Below are 22,893 nucleotides of genomic sequence, written 5' to 3'. Positions count from 1 at the left end.
TTTGTTCAGTGGGAATGGGAGCAAACTGATGGATGCTGTAGTTATGTCCGGAGGCCAGCAGATGGTGGTGTGTGATGGAAACACACCGGCACATTCTCCTGCCTTGGCTGAGGGGGACCTCTGGAACATCATACTGTCTTTGCCTCGGTGCGTTGATGACTGACTGCTGATGACTCAGAAATACATCAACAGTCCGCCTGTGAGACCCTCCCCTGTAGTTGCCTCTGCCGCTACCCTGCCTCTGCCACGGGAGAGCAGCTGCAGCACCGATGGAGAAGAAGCAAGGATCTGCTCATCAGTATGGTTCCCTGGAGCACACCGCATGGAGCAGAGATGCCACAAAAACAGGTGATTTTTTAAACAACGCTCTTAGTGCTTTGCGTGTCTACTGACTGGGTTAAAGCTGACCTTTGTGTAAATGCATGACCATACCTTTTATACCATTGTTAACTCTCCCAAGGCACTACTGTAGAATGCAGTTTAACAAAACATTGCTACAAGTACTTAACAGTGTTTTCTCTCTTCTGTTTCAAGGGAATCTATATTGAATTGAGCCAAACCAGTCTTATACGGGCCTGGTTTATAATTTCCTAGTGTTTGTTTCAGCAGGTTGAGTACTTTTTAGACTTTTTCTATTTTTGCTTTGGGAAATGTCTTTAGCTGATAGGACAATGCGTCTGTTATTGTCACAGCTCCACAGAGCGCAGCGCTGGAAATGTCAAGAATCCGCAGGTGTCTCTCAAGTGTCAGTGAGGGGATCACCTGCCTGTTTATTTGTGACTCACACTTTTCGTAGGGAGTTAAACCAGCTTGTCTCGTCATGTTTATTCCTAAAAATGTTTTATACACACAGTGGCTTGCAAAGAATTGGTGCAGGTTGAACTTTTTCTTACTTTTTGTTACGCAATAAATAAAAAACATCTTGAAGACAAAGGAACACACTAGATAATCTCGTCAGCTGTGACTGAAACAAAACTTTTTTTGACCTACATGCGAAATGTGTCAGAAAACCTTACACTGCAAATCACTCTGAAATCACCATGCCCATGGTGAGCCATGGTGGTGGCAGCATCACGCTGTGGGGATGGTCAGAGCCAACAGGAAGGTGGATGGAGCTAAAAAACAAAACAAAAGATAAATCCTGCAAGAAAACCTGTTAGAGGCTACATTTCACCTGCCAGCAGAACAATGGTAACATACAGGGCTGTATGTTTAGCACTAGTGTGCCGTCATTAAAATTGGCTACCTGAAAATGTACCGAATGCACATGCATAAAACAGGCTACCTCTCGCTCACATGTCTGAAGCAGATCTTTCAGCTCCTGGAGTTGGTCACCCTCTTTCTAATGCCTCCAGTCGAGTCGGTACCGTGCCTGTGTAACACCCTCAACCTCTGCGTGGAAGATCACACAGCGAGGTTCACCTGATACCCGCTGTTCCTACGGGGCTCCGCACTGCCCCCATCAGTGTGGCAGGGTGCATTTTGCCTCACTCCGCTAATTTTAAAGGGCGAGTCTTTGGCCAATTAGAAGGACTAAATATGTCATGCATGCCCATTCAATATATTAGCAGGACTGTGGAACATCGGCATGTGTAGTACATGTGTAATCAAACAGGTTTATTGCCGATATAAAAAGAGAGACAGCAATGGGCATGTGCCAACTGCCTGCATCAGTCAGCGTGCGACACAGCACCATCAGCGCTGAGGCTCAGCTCCTGACTGCCTCGACTCGTCCTTTTCCCAGTTATTTGAACAGGCAATGCATTCATTCTTGAAAATGTTGAAATCATACTGAAACAAATTTATTGGACAGTCATTGAACAAATTGATTTGATCATGTCAGTGTCGGCATTTTACTTGTCATGATGACTGGTGAGGCACTGACTGCATGTCCCTGCAGGTCTGCTATTGCAGTTGAGCATTGTTGATCAATCCCGTGTCACTTGACACTAACTTGTGAATAGCACAAAGTTATTCCTGTAATGATATGCCAACGCCATCAGCGTAAACTATCATTCCATCCTTTCTTTTTACTTCACAGCTCGACTGTCCTTTTTTCCTATTCCAATTTTCTCTTATTTTTACTCTCTTTTCAATTGGCTGTCCTCCTCCTCCCACAAAAAAAGGTATATTCATCTGAAGATCATCTGCCACAGTAGGCTCAAAGCAAAGTACAGCAGTCTGAAATAGAGAGTCTGAGAAGTTGAGCTCACCAACGTATCTGACATTTGCAAACGTTTGGATTAGGAATGGTGCTATGAGGTTACATTAAGGGGGAAAATAAAAGGAAATGGGAAACTGAGAGTGAGTGAGAAAAAGAGTAAGACTGGGTAAGGCAGGCAGTACTTCAGAAAGGTCTGGTGATGACTCATAACTGCTCAGTGATGCTATAACCTGTTCTCCAGAGCCTCTGCAGTACAGCATGTTGTCTCCATCAGTGTACGTCAGAGTGTAATGTATTGTGTGACATCAGGTTTTCTGTCGCATATGCTTATCTGGTCTTTCTGAAAAAACAACATTTTTGTCACCTTGAAAATGAGGAAATTGTGTTTTTTTTTAAAGGAGGGTGCGATCAATTTGCAGTCAAAACAACACAAACCCAGTGGGACTCGTTTTGTTTTCCCAGCAGTCTCATTGTGGTTGTGGAAAATTGTATTTTCACGCTTACATGGTTCATGTATATAGAATTTAAATCATCTGTGTCATATCCTTGGGTGCTAGGTTATGGTTTATGTTTTCCTTGTTGTTTATTATGTTTGTATAGGTCTTGACATACTCATTGCATTTGGATTTTTCTATACCAGGGGTTGTGGGGCCTGGTAGCTTTTTTTCCAGTAGTAATTGGGGGTGGGGGGGGGGGGGGGGGGGTACTCTCTAGTTTTCCTGTATCTGTGTTTCTGCTCTGCTCTAGTTAAGTAGTCTCCCTCCTTCAGCTGCTCTTCCTCCTCTCTCTGCCACAGCTGCTCCTCATTCCATCTGATTAGCTCTTCTGCTTTGCTCGCCATTTCTCTTGCCCTGCCTCATGTTTAGGTTTCTGGCTGCTTCTGAAATGTTCTAGTTATAGATCCTACCTCTGGTTCCTGACTCCTGTTCCTTCACCATCAATGAGGTCAACAGAAAGCACTCTATCGTGGGAAGGAAAGGAGCTTCAGACTGCTGTGTTAATTTCAGACAGTCTTTAACTGGTACGTCATTACGTGACGGAAACCCCCATGGATGATGCGAGTCAGATCTGAGTCTACCACCTTCTTAAAAATAACTACAAAGTGTGCCCTCTCTACTCGCTGGACATTTTCGTTAATTCCTGAGAGGTGGGCTGTGCTGATACATCATATCATGCAAAGGATTGTGGGATTCCTTAATTGCTACTCAGCATTGGTAAGGGATATTGTGAGGTTCCTATGCTAAAGGAACTATGATAGGAAGCATAGAGGCTCCATTTCCTACCTCCTTCTTTACTAACTGCACTATTCAGAGAGCGGCTATCGTAGCAAACGCTTATTCCACTTAGACCTTTCCTGATGCAGCCTCTACCTCATAGTTCCTTCGGCATAGGAAGCTGGCAATGTCCTTACTGGTGCTAAGGAGCGATTAGGAATCCCACAATTCTTTGTGTGACATCCAGAAGCACAACCCACCTCACAGAAATTAGCAACAATGTCTGGAGAGAAGAGAGCCCACACTTTGTAGTTTTTATTTATTGATGTACTTTTTTTGTAAGGCTGTAATCCCAGATTTGACACCATGTGTGTTTCTGTCATGTAATGATGCACGAGTTAAAGGCTGTCCGAAATAAGCACATCAGTCCAAACCTCCTTCCCTCCCCAAGATAGAGTTCTTACTGTTGACCTCATTAAAGGTCAAGGAACAGGAGCCAGGAACGATAATTAGAACATTTCTGAGGCAGTCTCTGTCTTGCCATTCCTTGCGTTGTCAGGCCTGTTGCTTCCCTGTCATATTACCTGTTGTGCTGGTCCTCTCATGCCAAGCAGTAAGTTTGCCGTTTTATCATTAAATTATAATCCACCACATTTCCCTTTCTCTGGTTTCTGCTTGGGTCCAACTATTAACCAAAAATGACACCAGGTACCTATTCTGTAACAAGAATCCTACTTTATTTATCCACACGCTATAAGACAACATTATGTTTTTTTTTTTAAGTTCAATGGCATTTTGTCATGTTTTTATTAAAATGTAGTATCGGTTTTACCAATGCTGCTTATCAATGAAGCATTTTAATTCAGCCATATCATAACAAAAAAGTAATCTGTTGCAAAAAAAAAAACAAAAAAAAAAACATGCAGGTCAATTTGAAATCCTGTTATACATGGTTCAGTTTGTTTCAAGCAAGGATATTAATTCAGTCACCATTCATTCAGTTCAATGTTGTCATATCCATATTCATTGCAATAACATATTTCAGTCTGATAAACATGTCCAATGCCTCGACGTGTTCATACCCCTTTTGAATTTTTCCTCGGTTGGAAAAGTCAGCGGTCAACCACTTTTCATTGCAGCTCAATTTTCTTTACAAAATAGTTCAGGTTGAGGCATGTTAGTGTCAGACCATCCAAGAACATCAAATTTCAAGGTTTGCCACAGATACTCAATTGATTTGGGCCAAGACAAAAATAAAATGTCAAGTATTCTGTTCTTTGTAAATTGTTTGTACCTGCTGTCTTCATCATGTACGGACCATTCTGATCTAAGGAGGTGAAGCGGCACCTTCGCATCAACCAGCTTTTTCAGAGTTTTTCAGTGTGTTTGTACGGCTGTGTGTTCTCACGGCTCTACATTTGTGTGTCATACTGCAGATGCAAATGACAGAAATGAAGTCTCCGTTCTGGCAGAAATGTACCAGTTTAAACTAACGCTTATCGTGAAGTACGGTTAATGCATTCCAGAGAGCTTTGCTGCTAGCCTTGAGTCACACAGATCTAATTTGAATGAGTACTGCACACTCCTATTCTGTCTTTTTACTATAAAGCAGTGTAGAAGTACCCTTGTTGCACTTTGAACGTCAGCTCTACCTTGCCCAAGGCTGACTGTGACTTGAATACAGATGACCTTCTAGAGCTGTGCTAAACAGGTAGGTGAGTCAAGACAGGGTTTAAGGGCTCAGGGGAGTCAGGAATTGAGGTGGTAATGGTGTCTACTTGTGTGTGTCCCTCTTTGCAGCCAGCTAACCGGGGCTTCTCTATGAATCGATTCACAAACAGGAAGACATGATTTACAGAAATTGTTCTGTCTGGACTGTCGTCACGAGCATGTGAGCATCTAATATGCTTTATCAAATAGTAGAGGTGGATGCTTGATGAGTAAAATTTAAGGTGAGACATTAAAGAGACCTAAACACAAAAAATGACAAGAAATCCCTTAAAAACAACCATTAATCAAAATAAAATACATACAAGTATAATAAAGTAATCTCTTACTTTCCCACAGTGGGAAAATGTGGGTTTATCAGCAGCAAGTAAGTGGAAAAAAGGCCACAACATAAGGAACAAATAACTGGATTACAAATAGCTTACTCATATTAAATGAAATGTGCAGCTGAGTAGGATGATATAAAAGCATACCAAATGTGCTGTTAATTGTGTAACAAAATTGGAAAAAAATCCAAATAATAGCAGGGATACAAACAGCTTATTGAGCTTCTTGGGAACAATGCCGGCTATACAGTCTGACAACAGCTGGGAGGAAGGATCTCCTCCTTTGTGTACCTAGATGCAACAGTCTGTCACTGAAGGAGCTCTCCTGTTCTACAACAGATTCATGCATGAACTTGTTGCCAGATTCTCTGCCTGCCAGGTATTATTCTGTAAATATATCAGCCCAATTTAGAGAAGATATTTGGACAATAGGTGAAACAAAGATTAAAACTTTGGCATTCTCAAACAGCAAACTGCATCCATTTGGAGTAAATAAGCGACAAACTTCTCCATAAACTAAGAATGTATTAACAGTATTCATTTAACTTCTAAGTTAAACTGATTCCAATCAGTAACTCTTCTTTCCTAGGCCAATCAAACTTGAAGGAGATAGCAACAAGTTTAACTCAACCCAACCAGTAGGTGGTGCACTCCTCCGCTACTGTTTGCCAGCTGGTTGCCAGGTCCGTTAACATGCCAGGTTAGCATTAGCAAGCATTTAACTTACTTGTCCAGAAGGAAAGCGGCAACCTCCACGTGATTTCTGAGCCCCTTTGCTTCCTTGAGTCATCACAATCAAAAGCTTAACTGCTGTTACCCTCCTTTTTTTGTGTTGATTCGATTGATTGTGAGAAATGTAACACTGAGGAGAAGCGCTATCATGGAGCAAGCTCCGTCTCACGTGACTTAAACCTACTATTCCTATTGGTGCAAAACCATTTTGCGTTGTCGGTGGCATCATAACCAGAAGTAAATATTGATATATTTTGGATCCGTCTAAATTTTAAAAAACTAATATTTGCATGCTATATATTTATTTTCCAGTAAAATGTATGCGTTTATTGTGCACCACTCGAGGCATTCTGTGGACGTATTATTTTTGTAATTTTAATCATTTTGATGAAAAGGTTGTAGCTATGTGACCTAAACTATGAGGCAAAATAAAAATTAAAAAACAAAGGAACCATGTACACATAAAAGGACCTACAAAAATGGTTGAAAACCATCTCCATAAAATGATTCAATGATTTTACAGTTCAGTGCAGATGTTTATTTTTGTGAACCAAAGTTCATCTTGAAGAATATAGAATGAGGTCAAAGCTTTAACTAATGCAGAACAACAACTGTATTCACCCATTCACAATGCGCCTCAAGAGTCAGAAAAAACATTTAGAGAAAATGTAATTTAAAAGAACTGCAAATTGAAAAAATAATAACAATAAAGTGACCTTTAGAACATTTGAGTATTGGTAATATGTAATTATTTCTCAGGATATAAAAGATTTGAATTGGTAACTCTTAATATGTGATGGTAAACCTTGTTTTAAAAGAGTTCTCTGTTTTAAAGAGCTCTCTGTTTTATTCAGCCTTTTTTTGCTATGATAAACACACCGTCCTTTATATAATCTGGAGTTTTTGTAAATCTCAGTGGTTCTTGTTTTTACCAAACTACATGCATTTGCTCTATTTGTCATTACAGTGAAATAACACAGAGAACCCCATTATCCTCATCATCATCCTTGTCAAAAGAGATCACAGTTTCATTCGTCTCCAAGATGACGTCCCTCACCTTGTCCACAAAGTCCAAGGTGTTCTGTATGGGGTGTTGTGAACTTCCAACTAAAGAGTGATGTGACTTTAAAAGAGATGTCGCATCACTATTGTGCGTTCCTATTTTTAAGTTGGTCGATGTGGTCTGTGCAAGATTAAAATCAGACCCTTTGCAGCAGAACTACCCGTTCTACAGAGCAACTGTGCCAACTCCTGAGACTGTGTAGCCAGGCCAGCCAGACTGACTTACGTCTTATATATGGAATATCAGTCTGGAAAGCCACCGGTAGAGCCCGATTTCAAAGGCGGGACTAACAGGGTCAGCGGAAGCAGGTTAGAACCAATCAGAGAATAACTGATGTGATGCAAACTCCAAGCAACATGTTCTGTTTTACCCCTTAGAATAGCCAGTTGTTGAGTTTTTAAAGGTATATCCAACTCATTCAGGACATAATAGAGGGCATCATTAAAATATTGCTCTGTTGCGGCTGCCATCTTGACTGTTATGGTTACACACAAGCGCTGCTGCATTATAAATAAAGGATGATGCATCGTAAACTCCCGCCTCCCGCTCTATGATTGGTCCGGTAAGTTTTAGCCTGGAAAGTCTGAGCCTGTCCCGGCCGACAAGCTATGTATTTAGAAACTCTGCCTGCACTCTACCTTCTTCACATATGGGGGCGATATTATAGGGAGCAACATGGATGTGCTATGGGATCCCCAATTTACCCTAACCCTAACCCCAGGGCAATTAAGCTGACTGCCCCTAAGCAGGTCATTTAGTATTCAGTTTTGACGTTAACACGGCCTCATCAGTCCACAACAGACCATATTATACCCCGAAACCTCAGAAAAAGTAAATTTGTTGTCATAGCCCCTTTAAAATTAAATATCAGGAAGTCCAACATTTCACTCTGTTGATAAATATATAAAAATAAAAATAGCAGGTTGTTTTTTTTTTTTTAAATGTGACATCTCAGTCTCGGATGGAGGACTGTTAGAAACTGAGGCTTTCCACCAACCCACCCACAGAGACCCACATTGACTCCCATTTTAACTCGTGCTCCCCCTGGAGCACAAGATGGATTTTTGTGTGTTTGTGAACGTGCAAATACCGCGAGAATTCAGCTTGCAGGCAAGGTTATGAGAAGGTGGTCAGATAGAGACACTGAAGTGGGATGAGAAGGCCTGGCTCTCGGTCTCTGTGCTAATGCATACCGGAGATGATCCTTCAGGTAGAGGTCAGGACTCTGTGTAGGCCACTCAAATTCTTCAGAACCAAAAATTCTCACGTTCTGCTTTTGTTGACGTCCTTCTGAGCTGGTGAGCAGTCATGTTGGAAGAAGGAGGGGCCGTCCCCAAACTGCCCACACAATGTTGTCAACACCAATCTGAGGATTTAGCAAGTTGTTGCATAAATATCATATCTATCCACTAATTCTGAGTACAATTCCTGATGACAACTTCCTAAAACCTCACTTCAAATGATCCAAGCTATTCCTTTGGGTGATACTGTTCATTTTTAGTCCTCATTAAATCTCTCCAACATAGATTGAGTATCATTACTTCTGTCTTGCTTGAGTCAGTGTATATTAATACAAACCGGCACTCGGCGGGCAGCCGTTCAAATGATTGTAATTCATAACTATTAACAGAAAGCCTTTGAAGCAGAACTTCCTGTGCAGGCACTGACAGCGCGCAGCTCTACTGCCCTGGCTTTTTTTTTCTGTGTGCGGTCGTGTGTGTACGTGTGCTTTGTGTTTCTGTGCGTATTTGCGTGCGCGCAAGCATTAGGGACAGCTACGTGAGCCGTGTCAGTCACTGACAAACTTCCATTTGGCTGTGATGCTCTGCTCTGCTCCACAGAGAGCAGCAATTTCCCAACTCCACCTGCTGCAGCTGTTTAGCATGCGCATTCATAGCGGGTCATTGCTATGCGCCGCCAGAGTTAGTTATTTTTGAAAACTGTATCACACCCAGCCAGCATCCCCGTCTGGGAGTGATTATTGGAAGAATTGTAAACTCGTCTGAGATAAAAAAAAACAACAATCCCAACACGTCATGAGACGTTGTGGCAGCTGTTTTCCAGAGCCGAGCCAGACTTAGGGCTGACCTCTTCTCTCTCTGTCAGGGGACGACGTGGTGTCCATGGCGGACTCCACCGTCACCGCAGATGACATCGAGGGGGAGCTCTTCAAGATTGAGAGGATCAGGGACATCCTGGTCAGGAGGGAGTCAGAGCTCCGATACATGTGAGTGAATCCCTGAAGCTGCTTCTTAACGTCTTATAGAGGTGTAAAGCATGAATTACGTGTTTGATCAAATTTAATAAATGTCATGTCAGACAGAGTGACCCCTCCTAATTGTCAATGTCAGGAGTGTAATTACCCTTACTTGGCTTTTTGATTAATTATTCAATGTATGTAAGTTTGGTGTATCCTGTCTATGTGTTTCTGCCACTATCTTGCCTAAATTTTCCCATTGTGGGACAATGAAGGGATTTCTATTCTATTCTATTGTCATTTTTTCTGTCTAGGAGCTCTGCCATGATCCCGAACAGCAAAAACAAGTATTGAAACCATGGAATTAATAGCAATTAAAGTAGTAAACAAAGTGATGGGCTTAAACTAAGGGTTCCTGCTAGGTCTTTAAAGCTCGCACTAAGTCTTAGATTTAATCGTGTCACTCTTCGAAATTAAAAAGTAATTAATGCATCTAAATTTTCTGCACTAGATTTTAAATTACGTTTCATTACATCTTGATTTGTTTTCTTTTTGAGAAATACGCTGATCTTTTGGAGCAGTTCTGAGTATGTCAGGTGTTTTCTTACCTCAAGTGAATTTTTCTTCTAAAGCTGGCTTGCTATTGCTTGCTGAAGGCAGCTAAGTCTGTAACCTTTTGTTTTTTAGAAGTCATGTAGGCCCAGACTTTAAATTTTCCATCATAATGATAAAAAAAAAAACGGCCTTAAACGTCCCACATTTAACTCAGTGAAACCTGCAGGAACCCTGTAAATCAAGGCTGGGATTTGTAAGGTTCTCACTATTTTATTGATCAGGTCCTTTTAGTTACTCTGACTTGAATCCTGTCCAATTTTATCTTCCCACTATGAATGAATAAAAAGTACAAACACAATGATCCTGATTTAAAATTCTTCCCTCAAAAATGGGCTTCAAGAGGGTCAATAAGTCTGTCCTGCGCTGTTTCAGAACCCCGTTGTTTTACTGTTACCTCTCTTCTCTTTCATTTTCATAAAGCTGCCCTCTCTTAACATTTCAGCGGCTCCTCCTTTGCCTCCGCTCAGCAGGCTAATGCATGGATATTTATTCATATGCTCCTGTGGTAGAAAGGCGGCTGCACCGATCAGAGAAGAGAAGAAGTGTGAGGACTGACGTTAAGGCTGGAGGAAAAGTGGAGGGTAGGAAGGGAGGAGCTGGAGACTGACATGATAAACTGAAGCATCTTTTCCTTCCAGCAGGTCCCAACAACCAAGGCCTGGTGTGTGTGTTTCTGTTCAGTTAATCTCTTTTCATTTGTTTCCCAGACCACTCTGCTATTTCTCCCTAAAGACCTGGGGGAACCGTCCTAAACGTCGGTAGGATTAGAGCCGAGGCGAGGATCTGCTCGGCTGACAGTGATGAATGTGTGTAATCGTGGGCGGGTGTACGCAGGGTCTTCCAACTCACCTCGGTGGCACTAATCATCCACCGGTTCCGTGAAAGATCCAGCATAACCGAGCGATGCTAATGATCCGGGCAGCCATGGAGCAACAGCCGTCTGCTTCAGACATGCCTCTGACTTCCCGGCTCTCGTTTTACCCAGAATTCCTGTTAGGAATGCCTCACAGGATCCGAACAGAGCAGAGAAATTCTGCTTTAAGGGAAAGAAAATCAACAACTAAGAACTTCATTTAGAGGCTCTCTTTTGGAATCCTTTCCACTCCCACAGATTTCCTGCACAGGTTCCAGTTGCTTCATCTGAACCAGCCTGCGCTGCCCTCATCCGTTTAACTTTCACGTTTTCTAACCATTTCTCAAGCTTCCAGGAGCTTCAAAGACTTGGTCTGCGGTGCCAATCATACCTATTTATTGCTGCCATTTTGACACGGCTGCCATGACATTTCCACACTGCTGTCAGTGAGACGGGGACTCCTTGATAATCACCCCTCCCACTTTGCATGAAAGCTGTGAACTGCATGAGAATCCGTAAAAAAAATAAAAAAAATAGAAATCTGGAACATTTTCTTTTCAGTCCAATCACCAGGCGAGCTAATGACCACGTCTCGATGAGATCGAAAGTCCCTGCGATTAAAGATGTGATGCCATGCGCCCAGTGTGCAGCACTAACATGTGGCTTTGTACTGTGTGTGCTTCTTCTGTGCTACCTGGTCGGAGCAGGATGGATGACATTCAGCTGTGTAAAGAGATTACTCGTCTGAAGAAGGAGCTTCACAAATTGGTGTCTATACCAGGTAGGAGCCTTTCGCCAAAGAAGGAGAAACACCGCCGTTGTTTGGGAACATGCCTGTCAATCATATGTTTTTGTTGAATTTACACACAAACCCAAATGTAACAGCAAATCTGCTGGCCAGTGCAGTGAGTGCAGCAGAGAGTTTTGGAAAACGAGCAGAGGAGTTCACTTTGCTTCAAAAACGACATGACACCTTTCAGCTCTCAACGGTGGGCTAAAATGGAGGATTTTCCAACCGGATGTGTTTGACCTTTGCATTACGTTCTATAATGAATCCAGATGTTTGTCTGCAAATTCAGCGACACTGTGGCATCGCAGTGGCAAAGCATCCCATGATAGTTGGGTTCTTTTCTAGACTTAAACGCAGATGCTAATCTTTCGCGTTCTGTTAAAGTACAACGCTGAACCTTGGAAACTTCCTGTTTTTTAATTGGAGCGCACCAGCACAAAGAGGAAAATTGCCAATGATAAATAGTCACAAAAAAGAACAACAACAAAGTACTAGAATACAGTTAAAAATTACATATTAGTGTAGCCTTAAGGTCGCCCTACATGCAAAAGCCTATGTGAGGTAGAAAACTAACATGGGCTGCCAGCCCCACAGCGCACATGACGGGGCCAGCATCGTGCATCATGGTCAACTCTAATCTGTTCCAAATTTAATGTATGATTTATAAAACAAAAACAAATGTAAAGGTTCCGATCCCTTTCACTGCATTGTGTGAAATGTAAAGTTTGGTGGAGGGAAGAATGTGTTGTTGTGCACACCAGTGTACAAAGCAGGGTTCATGCATTAAGACACAATAAAATGAGAAATATGTCTCCAGATTACACAAAGACGAATAAATACTCCTGTTTTTTTTTTTTAAACGAATCTGTTTAAAAGCTTACTGAACTAAAAAAGTAAGGTCATTTAAATTCAAGAAATACTTTAACTTGTATTGACAGGCAGCCAAAATAGCAATTTCTTATCCAGGGCTCTAAATGAACACTGAATGCTTTGTAGATCTCAGGAACACCTTCTGTTGGATAGAAGACCCGTTCAGCTCAATCCTGCCGAAAGCCTTCTGACCCGGTCAGAAACTTAAGTATCCAGATCTCTCAAGGTTCATTGCATCTTCTCATCATATATCCCCCCGCCCCATTTCATTTCAAGGGCCTTTACAAGAGAAAAAATCCAATTAAGTTCCAGTTAGACAGGATAATGTTCATACCAATGTAATCCAATCGCATCGACAGTTTGGCTTCAGTGCATTTAAACATTTTCATATTGTTACACTCTGCATTGATCACAGGGATCTATATAACAAGACCAAAGTTCTGAATGTGTGCTCTAGATAAGGACAAGTCCGCTGAAGACCGACAGAAGGAGGATGAACTGTTGCAGCAGATTCACAAACTGGTGGAGACCAGAGACTTCTTAGTGGATGATGTTGAGTTTGAACGTCTCAGGTATGTTTCAAACTCCATGTTGCTCATGTCATGCATTCTACTGTCAGCTGATCTAACATGTTGCAAATGAATCCATAAAATATAATAAAACACAGCTTCGCATGGATTAGTCTGCAGATCGGGTGCAATAAGCACACACAGGATACATTCAACACAGTCGTCCACAGGGAAAAACTTTATTGACAGATTTTTATGCTCAGCAGCATAGATGTAAGAATGTTTTAAACCAACGGCAGTCAAACTGGGGTCCCCAGACCCAAACAATGGGTTGGGGGTCCGTGAAACACATGTTGTCGGGCCTGAGGAGGCACCGCTGAGGATGCGTCAGGGTTGAGCTACGTAATACAATGGACAAATATTTAACTCTGTCCACTTCATCAAGAAAGGTAAAAGCCAAATCAGTTAAAAATAGGAAAAAAATGACCGCTGTTAAGGGGTCCCTGGCCATGAAAAGTTTGAGAACCCCTGTTTTAAACAACCTGTTCATTAATGCTGGAAAGCCATAGGTTGTTCATACATTACGCTGGGCAATAAAAGTTGTTACTGAGATCAGTACCATACATCTGAAACCGGATATTTGCACTGTATTCATGAGCAAACTCAGGCTTTTTTTTATTTTTCCCTTTTTAACAGTAAATCAGACCGGACGTTTTACCGTTTTAGGTCAATTGACATTACTGAAACTTTTCTACTTGCTAGAACAATGAGAGAGAAAATCTTTTGAGGTATGTTTTATTTCAGAGTCAGGCATTTCCATACACTTAGGTGCATCTTTAAACAGTTTGGGTAAGAGAAAATTATTATTTTATGGATTTGTACATTTCTACATCTGAGATGAATAGAGGCACGTCTGTGGATGTGTTTCAGGGCAGACTTTCAAAAGCATTGCTTCCTTGTGTGAGATCACAGAAAAATCTAAAGAAATCAGCCAAGATATCAGGAAGAGAACCTCCTGTGTACCTCAACAGGTCCTGTCCATTCATGGGTAAAATTTCCAGATGTCCAACATGGGCTGAAAAATAAGAACCCGATTCCCCAAAGCAACATCACAGTTTCCAAATACATCAGGAACAAAGACATTCATTTTTGGACATATGTCCTGTTGCCTGATGAAACTCAAATTGAAGTGTTTGGTCACAATGGCTGTTGTAACTTTTGGAGGAGAAAGGGTGACGCGTGCCAGAACACCATCCCAACAATAAAGCACATGGGTGGCAGCATCGCGCTGTGTGTTTTGCAGCAGCAGGGACTGGTACATGCCAGTATAGATGGGATCATGAGGAGAGAGCCGTGTGTGGATATATTGAAGCAACGTCTCAAGATATTGGTCATCTAAAGCATCTCCGTCCCATAGAACATCTGAGGTAAGAGCTGATAAGGTGTGCGTTAGCTCACAGCGACTCGTTCAGGAGAAAGGGCCCAAAATCCCATCATGAGGAGCGTATGCACGGATCACCGAAATGCTTCACCAAAATCATTCAGTTTGCATTTCAAATACTAATGAAATGTATGTACGATTCCTAACTGAAAGAAATTCAAAAAAAACTTTCATTAAGCTGTTGTTTACTCGTGATACATAATGTTACCTTACCGCAAACAGGAATTGTTTAGGAAAAAAATGGTTATGGTTCTTTTTATACATCATATATTCATCTGGTATTCTGTTCATAAAAGAGGCACCATGCCCTGACAGAGTGAGCCCACAGCAAGGAACAGAAAGTTAAAGTTTTTTAAATTACCATCAGATTAAAGCTGGGACTACAGAGATCATTAACAATTGTACTTGTTTTTTTTTCATTGTATCAAGCCACTTAAGAAGGAGATGTAGTATGTCTCCTACATCTCATTAGCCATTCGGTCATTTATGTTTTTATTTTTTATCTATTCACTCCAAGTCTGTGCTGGGTTGTGATGGGATCTCTGCTGCAAAGTCTGCAGCAGTTTGTCTTGTTCACCAACAGAGAGTTCAAGAGTATATGGCTGCAGGGGAGGAGGACAGCAGCAGCGTGAAGAAGCCCAGCGATAAATCAGAGATAGGACAAAGTGTCCTAAGGACACTTTGTCCTAAGGACACAATGTTTTATGTATTTAATTCAGACATTCCAGTCTGACTTAAATATCCCTTTTGACTTTATGGCTTATTATCTGTTATTTCTTTCCTGCACAAAAGTGTTATTCTTAATTTCCTGTCTTTTAGAAATCAGGCTAAATGTAACATTGTAGCTGTCAGGCTATACTGAAGGCCGATGCATGCTTAAACTTGTTTAGACTTTTTCTTTTTATTCAGCAATGATGAAATGCTGACTGACCACCCATATGGTAAAGAGTTAATTGTCAATATCCAAACTGAGCTTTAGCTAGTCAACATCACCACATCTAGATTTCTAAATTCACCGAGTGGCTGCTATGTGGTTAGCTGGTTGACTATTCTGTTAACAACTTATTGAAGATATGTACCTAATAATGTGGCCAGTGAGTGTATATCTAGTTTCAGTAGTCGGACATCACCTACAAACTATTCTCTAAACTGTCAAGAAAACTGGCCACCAATGCAATGGGAGGATATTTACACAATATACTTCCAGAAATCCCCATTTTGATAAAAAAAAAACACCCTACATTTTTGAACCACGGATCAGCAGGATGAGGATCCCAAAGGCATATCCAAACTGGTTTTGCACTGAATGAAGCAAAATAACATTAAGCTTGCTGAATGATCCTGACCCCATCCCTGTTGCAGATCTCTTTGTATTTATTAAAAGCCACGTCTCTATCAGAAAACCAACAGGATTTTATTGGGTTCATTCATTTATAAGATTTTGCCTACTGCAATTATGCTAGGACCCTGTTGATGGCTGCAGAAAGCACGTGTCTGAAGCAACACTTGCTAGGGGGACATTTGATCAATTATTAGTAGAGGTTTGATGTATATTTCAGTCTGTATGGACAATTTTGACCCTGTGTGGGCAAAAGACAACTTTTTCATTTTGCTCTAGTTTTTAAAGGCCAGTTGTGTTATTTTGTTTTCGAATTATTCCATGCTGATGAAGAGTGTCAAGTTTTCATCAGAAGGGTATTCACCTTCCTCATTTGCATAATCATGGGTTCTTTCTTTGTTATTTTTGGAATTTTGTTTTCAGGGAAAAAGAAGAAGATAAAGAAATGGCGGAGTTCCTGAAGTCCAGACTGCCACGAAATATGAAGAAATCAGGTATTTAAGCACAAAAATGGAAAAAACTAAATTTTTCCAAAAATGTAGGTAAGAAATGCCCAAGTCACTTTTTGAATAACTGTGCATGTGCAAGACCATCCTACCTGCTGATCTGCTGCTCAGGTGGATTATGTGAAAGAATCTCTCAAATCCACTCTGGTCTTTCTTCTGAGGTCTTCCTCTTCTTCTCATAAACTTGTAAGACAGTTTGCTTCTTGCTACGGTCTACGGTGAGAGCAGCTGAGCTACAATGAACGACTGAAACTGAAGCTAACCACTAAGCTAACTGCATACATTACACTAGAAGTGCACATGCACAGCCAGCCAACAGAAACTAACAAGGAATGAGCACAGACACTGGCGTTACGTGGGCCCTTCACAATAACTGGCATGTGGGATAACCAATAGATAAGGTGATACCCCCGGAAATCGGAGCCCAAAAAGATTGTCCGTGATACCTTTAACAGCTTGCCCAGACAGATCCCAAACCTGACTACACTCCTAGACTGTATATATGCAGCCATAGAGTGTTTCCCTGCAGGGCAAGAACAAAACAGACACCAGAATACATGCAAAATGCAGGACTTTTAGTAACAAGGTCTATATAACAAGAAACACTCACAAAATACCCATTCCCCACCTACAATCAGTCCCTATGATCTGTTAAAACTATAGTCACAAACACAAAAAAAGATATTGTGACTTAAATTCATCGTGTTGAGCACCAATATTGGGTTGACTGGAGAATGTGAGGTTGGGGGAGCCTGTTAATCAAACAGATCCGTGTCATTCTCTGGCAGGAACAGCATAGGGCCTTAACTACTTCTGTTTTTGTTCAGCATGTCTTGCTGAACTTGCTTTATTGGCCATAATTTCAACGGCTGACCTTGGTTAGGAAGATGCAGCAGCTGAAAATGTCCCACTGCAACAGAAAACTGCTGGGAAACACAAAGTGATGTATGAGCGTTGGTGGTAATCCACACCAACTCCTTCAGTTGACAGTAAACAAACTGCTAAAGTCCTGAACCTCTGCTAAATGAACCGAAATGTAACTCAGTTTAGTTATATTCAACTGAAGGAGCATCAAACATGATTTCTTTGTGAGTTTGAGCTTTTATGGTATAAACCTGTACAAAGAAACAGAAACTGATCTGGCCCCATGCAACATCGGTCTGTGTGCTGATGTACATGAAATGCATATAGAACATCTAAAGCAGGGGTGTCAAACTCATTTTGGTCTAGGGGCCGCATTCAGCTTAATCTGATCTCAAGAGGGCCACACGAGTTAACTCATTGCAAGATTAAATAGAACTAATAAAAATGGACTTGTGGTTGATTTTTTTATTAAATGAATTTCACTTTTACACAGTATATTATGAAAAATCTCAACGTTTTTAAGAAAAGTATGTGCAATTTTAACAATACTTTTACTCAGTTAAACATTTACTTAAGTGCATTATGCATAGGAACTGATCACAGTGATTGCACAATGTTGAAAACATTTATTCACATTTTTTTTGGATCTTAAAAAGATTGTCCTGCATGACAAAATACATCAAACAGATAAAAATTAAGAAATGATTTAAAATCAATTTTCCACATCTGAAGCTCATTGGTACCATCTGCTGATTAAAACACAGCGCCCCTCGTGGACAATATAGGAACTGCAGATTTTTAATTAAACAAAGTACATGTTTTTTTTTTAAATAATTGTTTTATCATTCTCTTCCTTTTATCTCCTCTTTCACTTTTTCCTTGTTCTTCCTTTCCTCTCCTACTTTACCATTGTAGTTTCCATATCATTTGAGATATTCCCCGCATGAATCATAATAAAACTATTCACATTCATAAATCAAGCAGAGCACGATTTTTTCTCACTCCTTGACAAACGTATGTTTGACACCCCTGATGTAAAGTCTCGCTTAACATAAGTGCTCATGAGCCAACGGTAAGAAGGAGGCCGGGAAAAATGCTCTACAGAAAAGGTCTCTGCTGATGATTATACTGAATTTAGATACTTTTCTAGTCATACTTACAACTCTAAGTGTTTTACACCAGAGCCACATTCACCCACTCACAAACACACACACATTCACACATTAATACACAGGTCAGTAGGAAACATGGAGCTAAAAGCCTTGCTCTGGGGATTTATTGAAAGACCGTAACCCTTTACACTGAGCTACGTTCAACCCCGATCTAAAAAGGAAAGCAGAATTTGCAAAAAACAAACAAACAAACAAAAACCCACCTAGATGACTTTTGGAAAAATATTCTGTGACTTGACAAAACAAAAGTAAAACTTACACGGCTTTTCAGAAAAAGAACATCTTACCTACAGTCAAACAGGATGTGTGTAGTGTGATGCTACATGACTGAAACATGAATTGGGCTCTCCTGGAGGACATCCTGAAGGAGAACGACTGGGTATGTGTGTGTGAATGTAAGATCCAGGGCACTCGGGGTATGAAACAAAAGACTTGTCCAAGCTACACCAGTAAAGGCACCCCCGATTGGCTGATAAAATAAAAAAGAAAGAAAAGGAAACCCTTTCAGTAAAACCAAATCAAAATAAGTTTGCAAAGAGCAGGTCAAGACGTCTGGGCGTCGTCTTGGAGTTATGTCAAATCCTTGATGGCAGCTTTTCCTGCCGGGGGAGGCAGAATCACTCATTACAGATCTAGCTGCACCTTGCTTATGTGGCTCATTTTATTCCTTCCATACCATTTGACTTGTTTTGTGTTTCAGGTGCATCATCCAGGAGAGTAGCAGCCAGGGCGCAGCAGACTTCTTCCCCTTTCACCAAGACAGGGCTCACCCTCCTGAAGGAGTGCTGTGGCTTCACGTGCTCCATCATGTAGACAGGAGCCCAAATCAAAGACTCACAGACCCAGCTGACCGTTCCAGGAGGAGACGTGCAACCAAGTTCACCTGTTAAGTCTTAGAAAGAGATGCGAAAGAGACACAGAAGGAGCTGGGCACATCAGTGGAAAATGATTTGGTGTGAATCAGAACATTCATTTTTTTGCCCCCTGCTCTATGTCCCTGCTTCTCATCCCTGCCAAACCTAAATAGTTTCTCTTATAACACCACTAAGCGCTAAAGGCACAGAGCGGCCAAGCATGAGTCATGGCAGCACATTTCTGAGTGTGGACACTAATTGGACTGAGCTATCATGACTTACCCACAAGTTGTAGATTTAAAGAGTTCATGTATCTTTTCAAAAGGTTTCCGTTTTGTAGCGAGCAGGCTAGTCCAGAACTTTGCAGACACTGCAAGAACTTTATAATTAGCGGTAGGACGAAAATACTAATGAAACCAATTGGGCGGTCTGGCATGTGCGATTTTGGCTCCAGACAAAAGTGGGTTTGACCTTTAAAAAAGTGGTGGCATATAAAAGAGGAACCAATGTGATTATTCTCCACTTTGTCCTTTAACAGCTCAGTTGACTCAGAAATTCCACCATCTGTAATTTGTTTATTAGTGTCTGTGTTAATGTATTCAAAGCTGAAAGGCGATATTTAAATCCACTGGACCGGAAGACGAATACTTTTTTTCTCACTCCTTGACAGTCTTTTCTTGTTTTAGGTCTTTTAGATTACCAATACAATTTATTTTCACTGAATGCCAGAAGGATGGTAGAGATAATTTGTTAGAGATGTATTACTTTCTATATATATATATATATATATATATATATATATATATATATATATATATATATATATATATATACCCACACAACTTAATTCGATTAAATTTATATAGCAGCAATTCACAACACATGTCATCTCAAGGAACTTTACAAAGTCTACTTTCATCACATCATACAAATTGGTCAAAAACTTTCTTATCTAAGGAAACTCAGCAGATTGCACCAAGTCTTCACAGGCAGCATTCACTCCTCAGAGACACACAGAAGCACACATTAATCCAAGAATCCTTTCTATGTTGCATGGTAATGGCCGATGATATGCCTCCCCTGGATGATGTCACAGCTAATAGTAGGTACACCAGACCAGGTGTACCTACTATGAAGAAAAAAAGACAAAGCAAAAAGTTAAAAGTTAAAATAATAACAAACAATGCAAATTGGAGAACAGCAGGATAACTCAGCAGAAAGGGAGAAATAGACCCTGATGACCTCCAGTAGCCTAAGCCTATAGCAGTAAAACTATAAAGGTAGCTCAGAGTAACATGAGCCACTCTAGTTATAAGTTTTGTCAAAAAGGAAAGTTTTAAGCCTAGTCTTAAAAGTAGACAGGGTGTCTGCCTCACGGACCAAAACTGGGAGTTGGTTCCACAGGAGAGGAGCCTGATAGCTAAAGGATCTGCCTCCCATTCTACTTTTAGAGACTCTAGGAACCACCAGCAGACCTGCAGTCTGAGAGCGAAGTGCTCTGTTAGGAACATACGGGGTAATCAGAGCTCTGATATATGATGGAGTTTGATTATTAAGGGCTTTATACGTTAGAAGGAGAATTTTAAATTCTATTCTTGATTTAACAGGAAGCCAATGAAGGGAAGCTAAAATTGGAAAAATATGATCCCTCTTGTTGATTTTCATCAGAACTCTTGCTGCAGCATTTTGGATCAGCTGAAGACTTTGAACTGCATTTTGTGGACTTCCTGATAGTAAAGAATTACAATAGTCCAGCCTTGAAGTAACAAATGCATGGATCAGTTTTTCAGCATCGCTCCTGGACAGAATGTTTCTAATTTTGGTGATATTCCTGAGGTGAAAAAAGGAAACTCTGGAAACCTGTTTAATATGGGATTTAAATGACATGTCATGGTAAAAAATAACACCTTTATTTGGCCTTTGGTAATAACTTTATTACCAAAGGCCAATTTAATGCCATCCAGATAAAGTGATTGATTAAGAAGTTTATTTTTTGAGGATTCTGGTCCAAAGATTACAACTTCTGTCTTGTCAGAATTTAAAAGCAGGAAATTTAAGGTCATTCAGTTTTTGATGTCATTAAGACATGCCAATAGTCAAAGTAACTGATTGGATTCATCAGGATTTATAGATAAATATAGCTGAGTGTCATCAGCATAACAGTGGAAATGAATCCCATGCTGCCTATAAGAAGCATGTATATAGTAACGACTGAGACGGTCGGAGCAGAGGCATCAAACTAGCAACATGGCAGTAACAGGGGGAACTCCTGCACCCCCTACTAATCCTGTGATAATGGTAATCCTGTTCAGAAACATGTTTTGTTATACATGGCGAAATGGTCCTTCCATCCTGAGAGCAGTCAATACATTATGTATTCAGAAAAAGGGGTTGGCGGCATTAAGGTCAGCCTTTCAAGTTTAGGAAAGCTGTACCAAGCTGCCAAACATGGTAGTGGTGGCACCATGCTATGGAGTTTTTTGCTGCCAGTGAGACTGGTGCATTTGAATAATGAAAACTGGCTCTAAATTCTTCAACTTCACCACAAATCAACAACTGCGTGGTTGAAACGCTGAAACCATTGAGTTTTCCAGCAGAATCAGGAATCAGGCATACTTTAATAATCCCAGGGGGGGAATTGTTGTTTCAGTACAATCGCCATAACATGAACAAACAAACATTTCAGGGGGAGACGACGGTTTAGCAATCCTAAACCATCAAAATGTGTTGATGTCTTTTCCAGTTCCTATACATGCTTTCACGTCTGATAAAGATCACGGCAAACACGTTTGAATGTCTTTAAAAGGTCAGTGGTCAATGTACATCCTGCTAAGGGAGCTTTGACCAAGTCTTAATGGTAGCGTCTGTATATATTGGATCTTGTGTATAAAATTCAGATTTAGTGTGGATTTTGAAAAATCTATAATAAAAAAATAATGCAAAATGTAACTCCTTTTTTAAATTGTTTAAGTTGTTGTATAAAATATTAAAAGCCTCACATTATTTGACCTTTATGCTTCTGATGCTAAACTTCTTGTCAGAGTGTTTTTATTTGATTTTACAGACGATGACAATATTTTTAATGTCACTCCTGGGTTCATATAGACGTAACATGGATCTATAAATGCAACAGAACATACGCAGCACGGATGTGTTTTTCTTTGACTTCCCCAGAATACAGGTTGTCTTGGAAACTATTTATTCAGTAACTTTCAAGTTAAAGGAACAGAAAACAAAGTTGAACAGTTCAGTAAACTTAAGTAGCTGTTGCAGAGATAGAAGGAAAAGCAAAAATTAAAAAGATGCTACTGATAGATTTAACGTGTTTTTTTTATTTTTTTATTATGAATTCAATTCTGGGTCCCGAAACATTACATTTAAAAAAAAGACAGTAGATCTTGTTATTCTGATATTTTGTCTTAAAAGGGACAGTGTGTCTCTAATTTGACTTGTAATTAACAAAAATCAAGAATTGCTTTTATAAATACATATTCTGGCAACATTACAACAAAAATGAAAGTGCTCTCATAGCTTAGAATTAGTAGATTATAAATAACCCTGTTGCGTGGCCAATAGTGATTTCAGTAGCTGACATGGGACAAACTTGTCAGCCTTTTTATTTATTAACCATTTTATTCTGTCTGTCTCCTATATGA

The 22,893-nt window shown here is 40.4% G+C and overlaps 1 protein-coding gene across 1 annotated transcript; it reads left to right on the top strand.

The window, feature by feature from the left end:
- Positions 1–106: 106 nt before the first annotated feature.
- Positions 107–20,025, top strand: pik3r6a (phosphoinositide-3-kinase, regulatory subunit 6a). Its single transcript, XM_036136787.1, has 6 exons — positions 107–348; positions 9,334–9,454; positions 11,600–11,673; positions 13,010–13,124; positions 16,265–16,335; positions 19,084–20,025. Exons 1-6 carry the CDS (start codon positions 270–272, stop codon positions 19,194–19,196), a joined length of 573 nt encoding a protein of 190 aa, XP_035992680.1. The 5' UTR covers positions 107–269; the 3' UTR covers positions 19,197–20,025.
- Positions 20,026–22,893: the final 2,868 nt, after the last annotated feature.

The sequence above is a fragment of the Fundulus heteroclitus genome, chromosome 5 (genome assembly GCF_011125445.2).
Source record: "Fundulus heteroclitus isolate FHET01 chromosome 5, MU-UCD_Fhet_4.1, whole genome shotgun sequence".
In the NCBI taxonomy this organism is placed as follows: Eukaryota; Metazoa; Chordata; class Actinopteri; order Cyprinodontiformes; family Fundulidae; genus Fundulus; species Fundulus heteroclitus.
The sequence above is the reverse complement of the archived record's forward strand: the minus strand, read 5'-3'. Positions and strand labels throughout refer to the sequence as shown.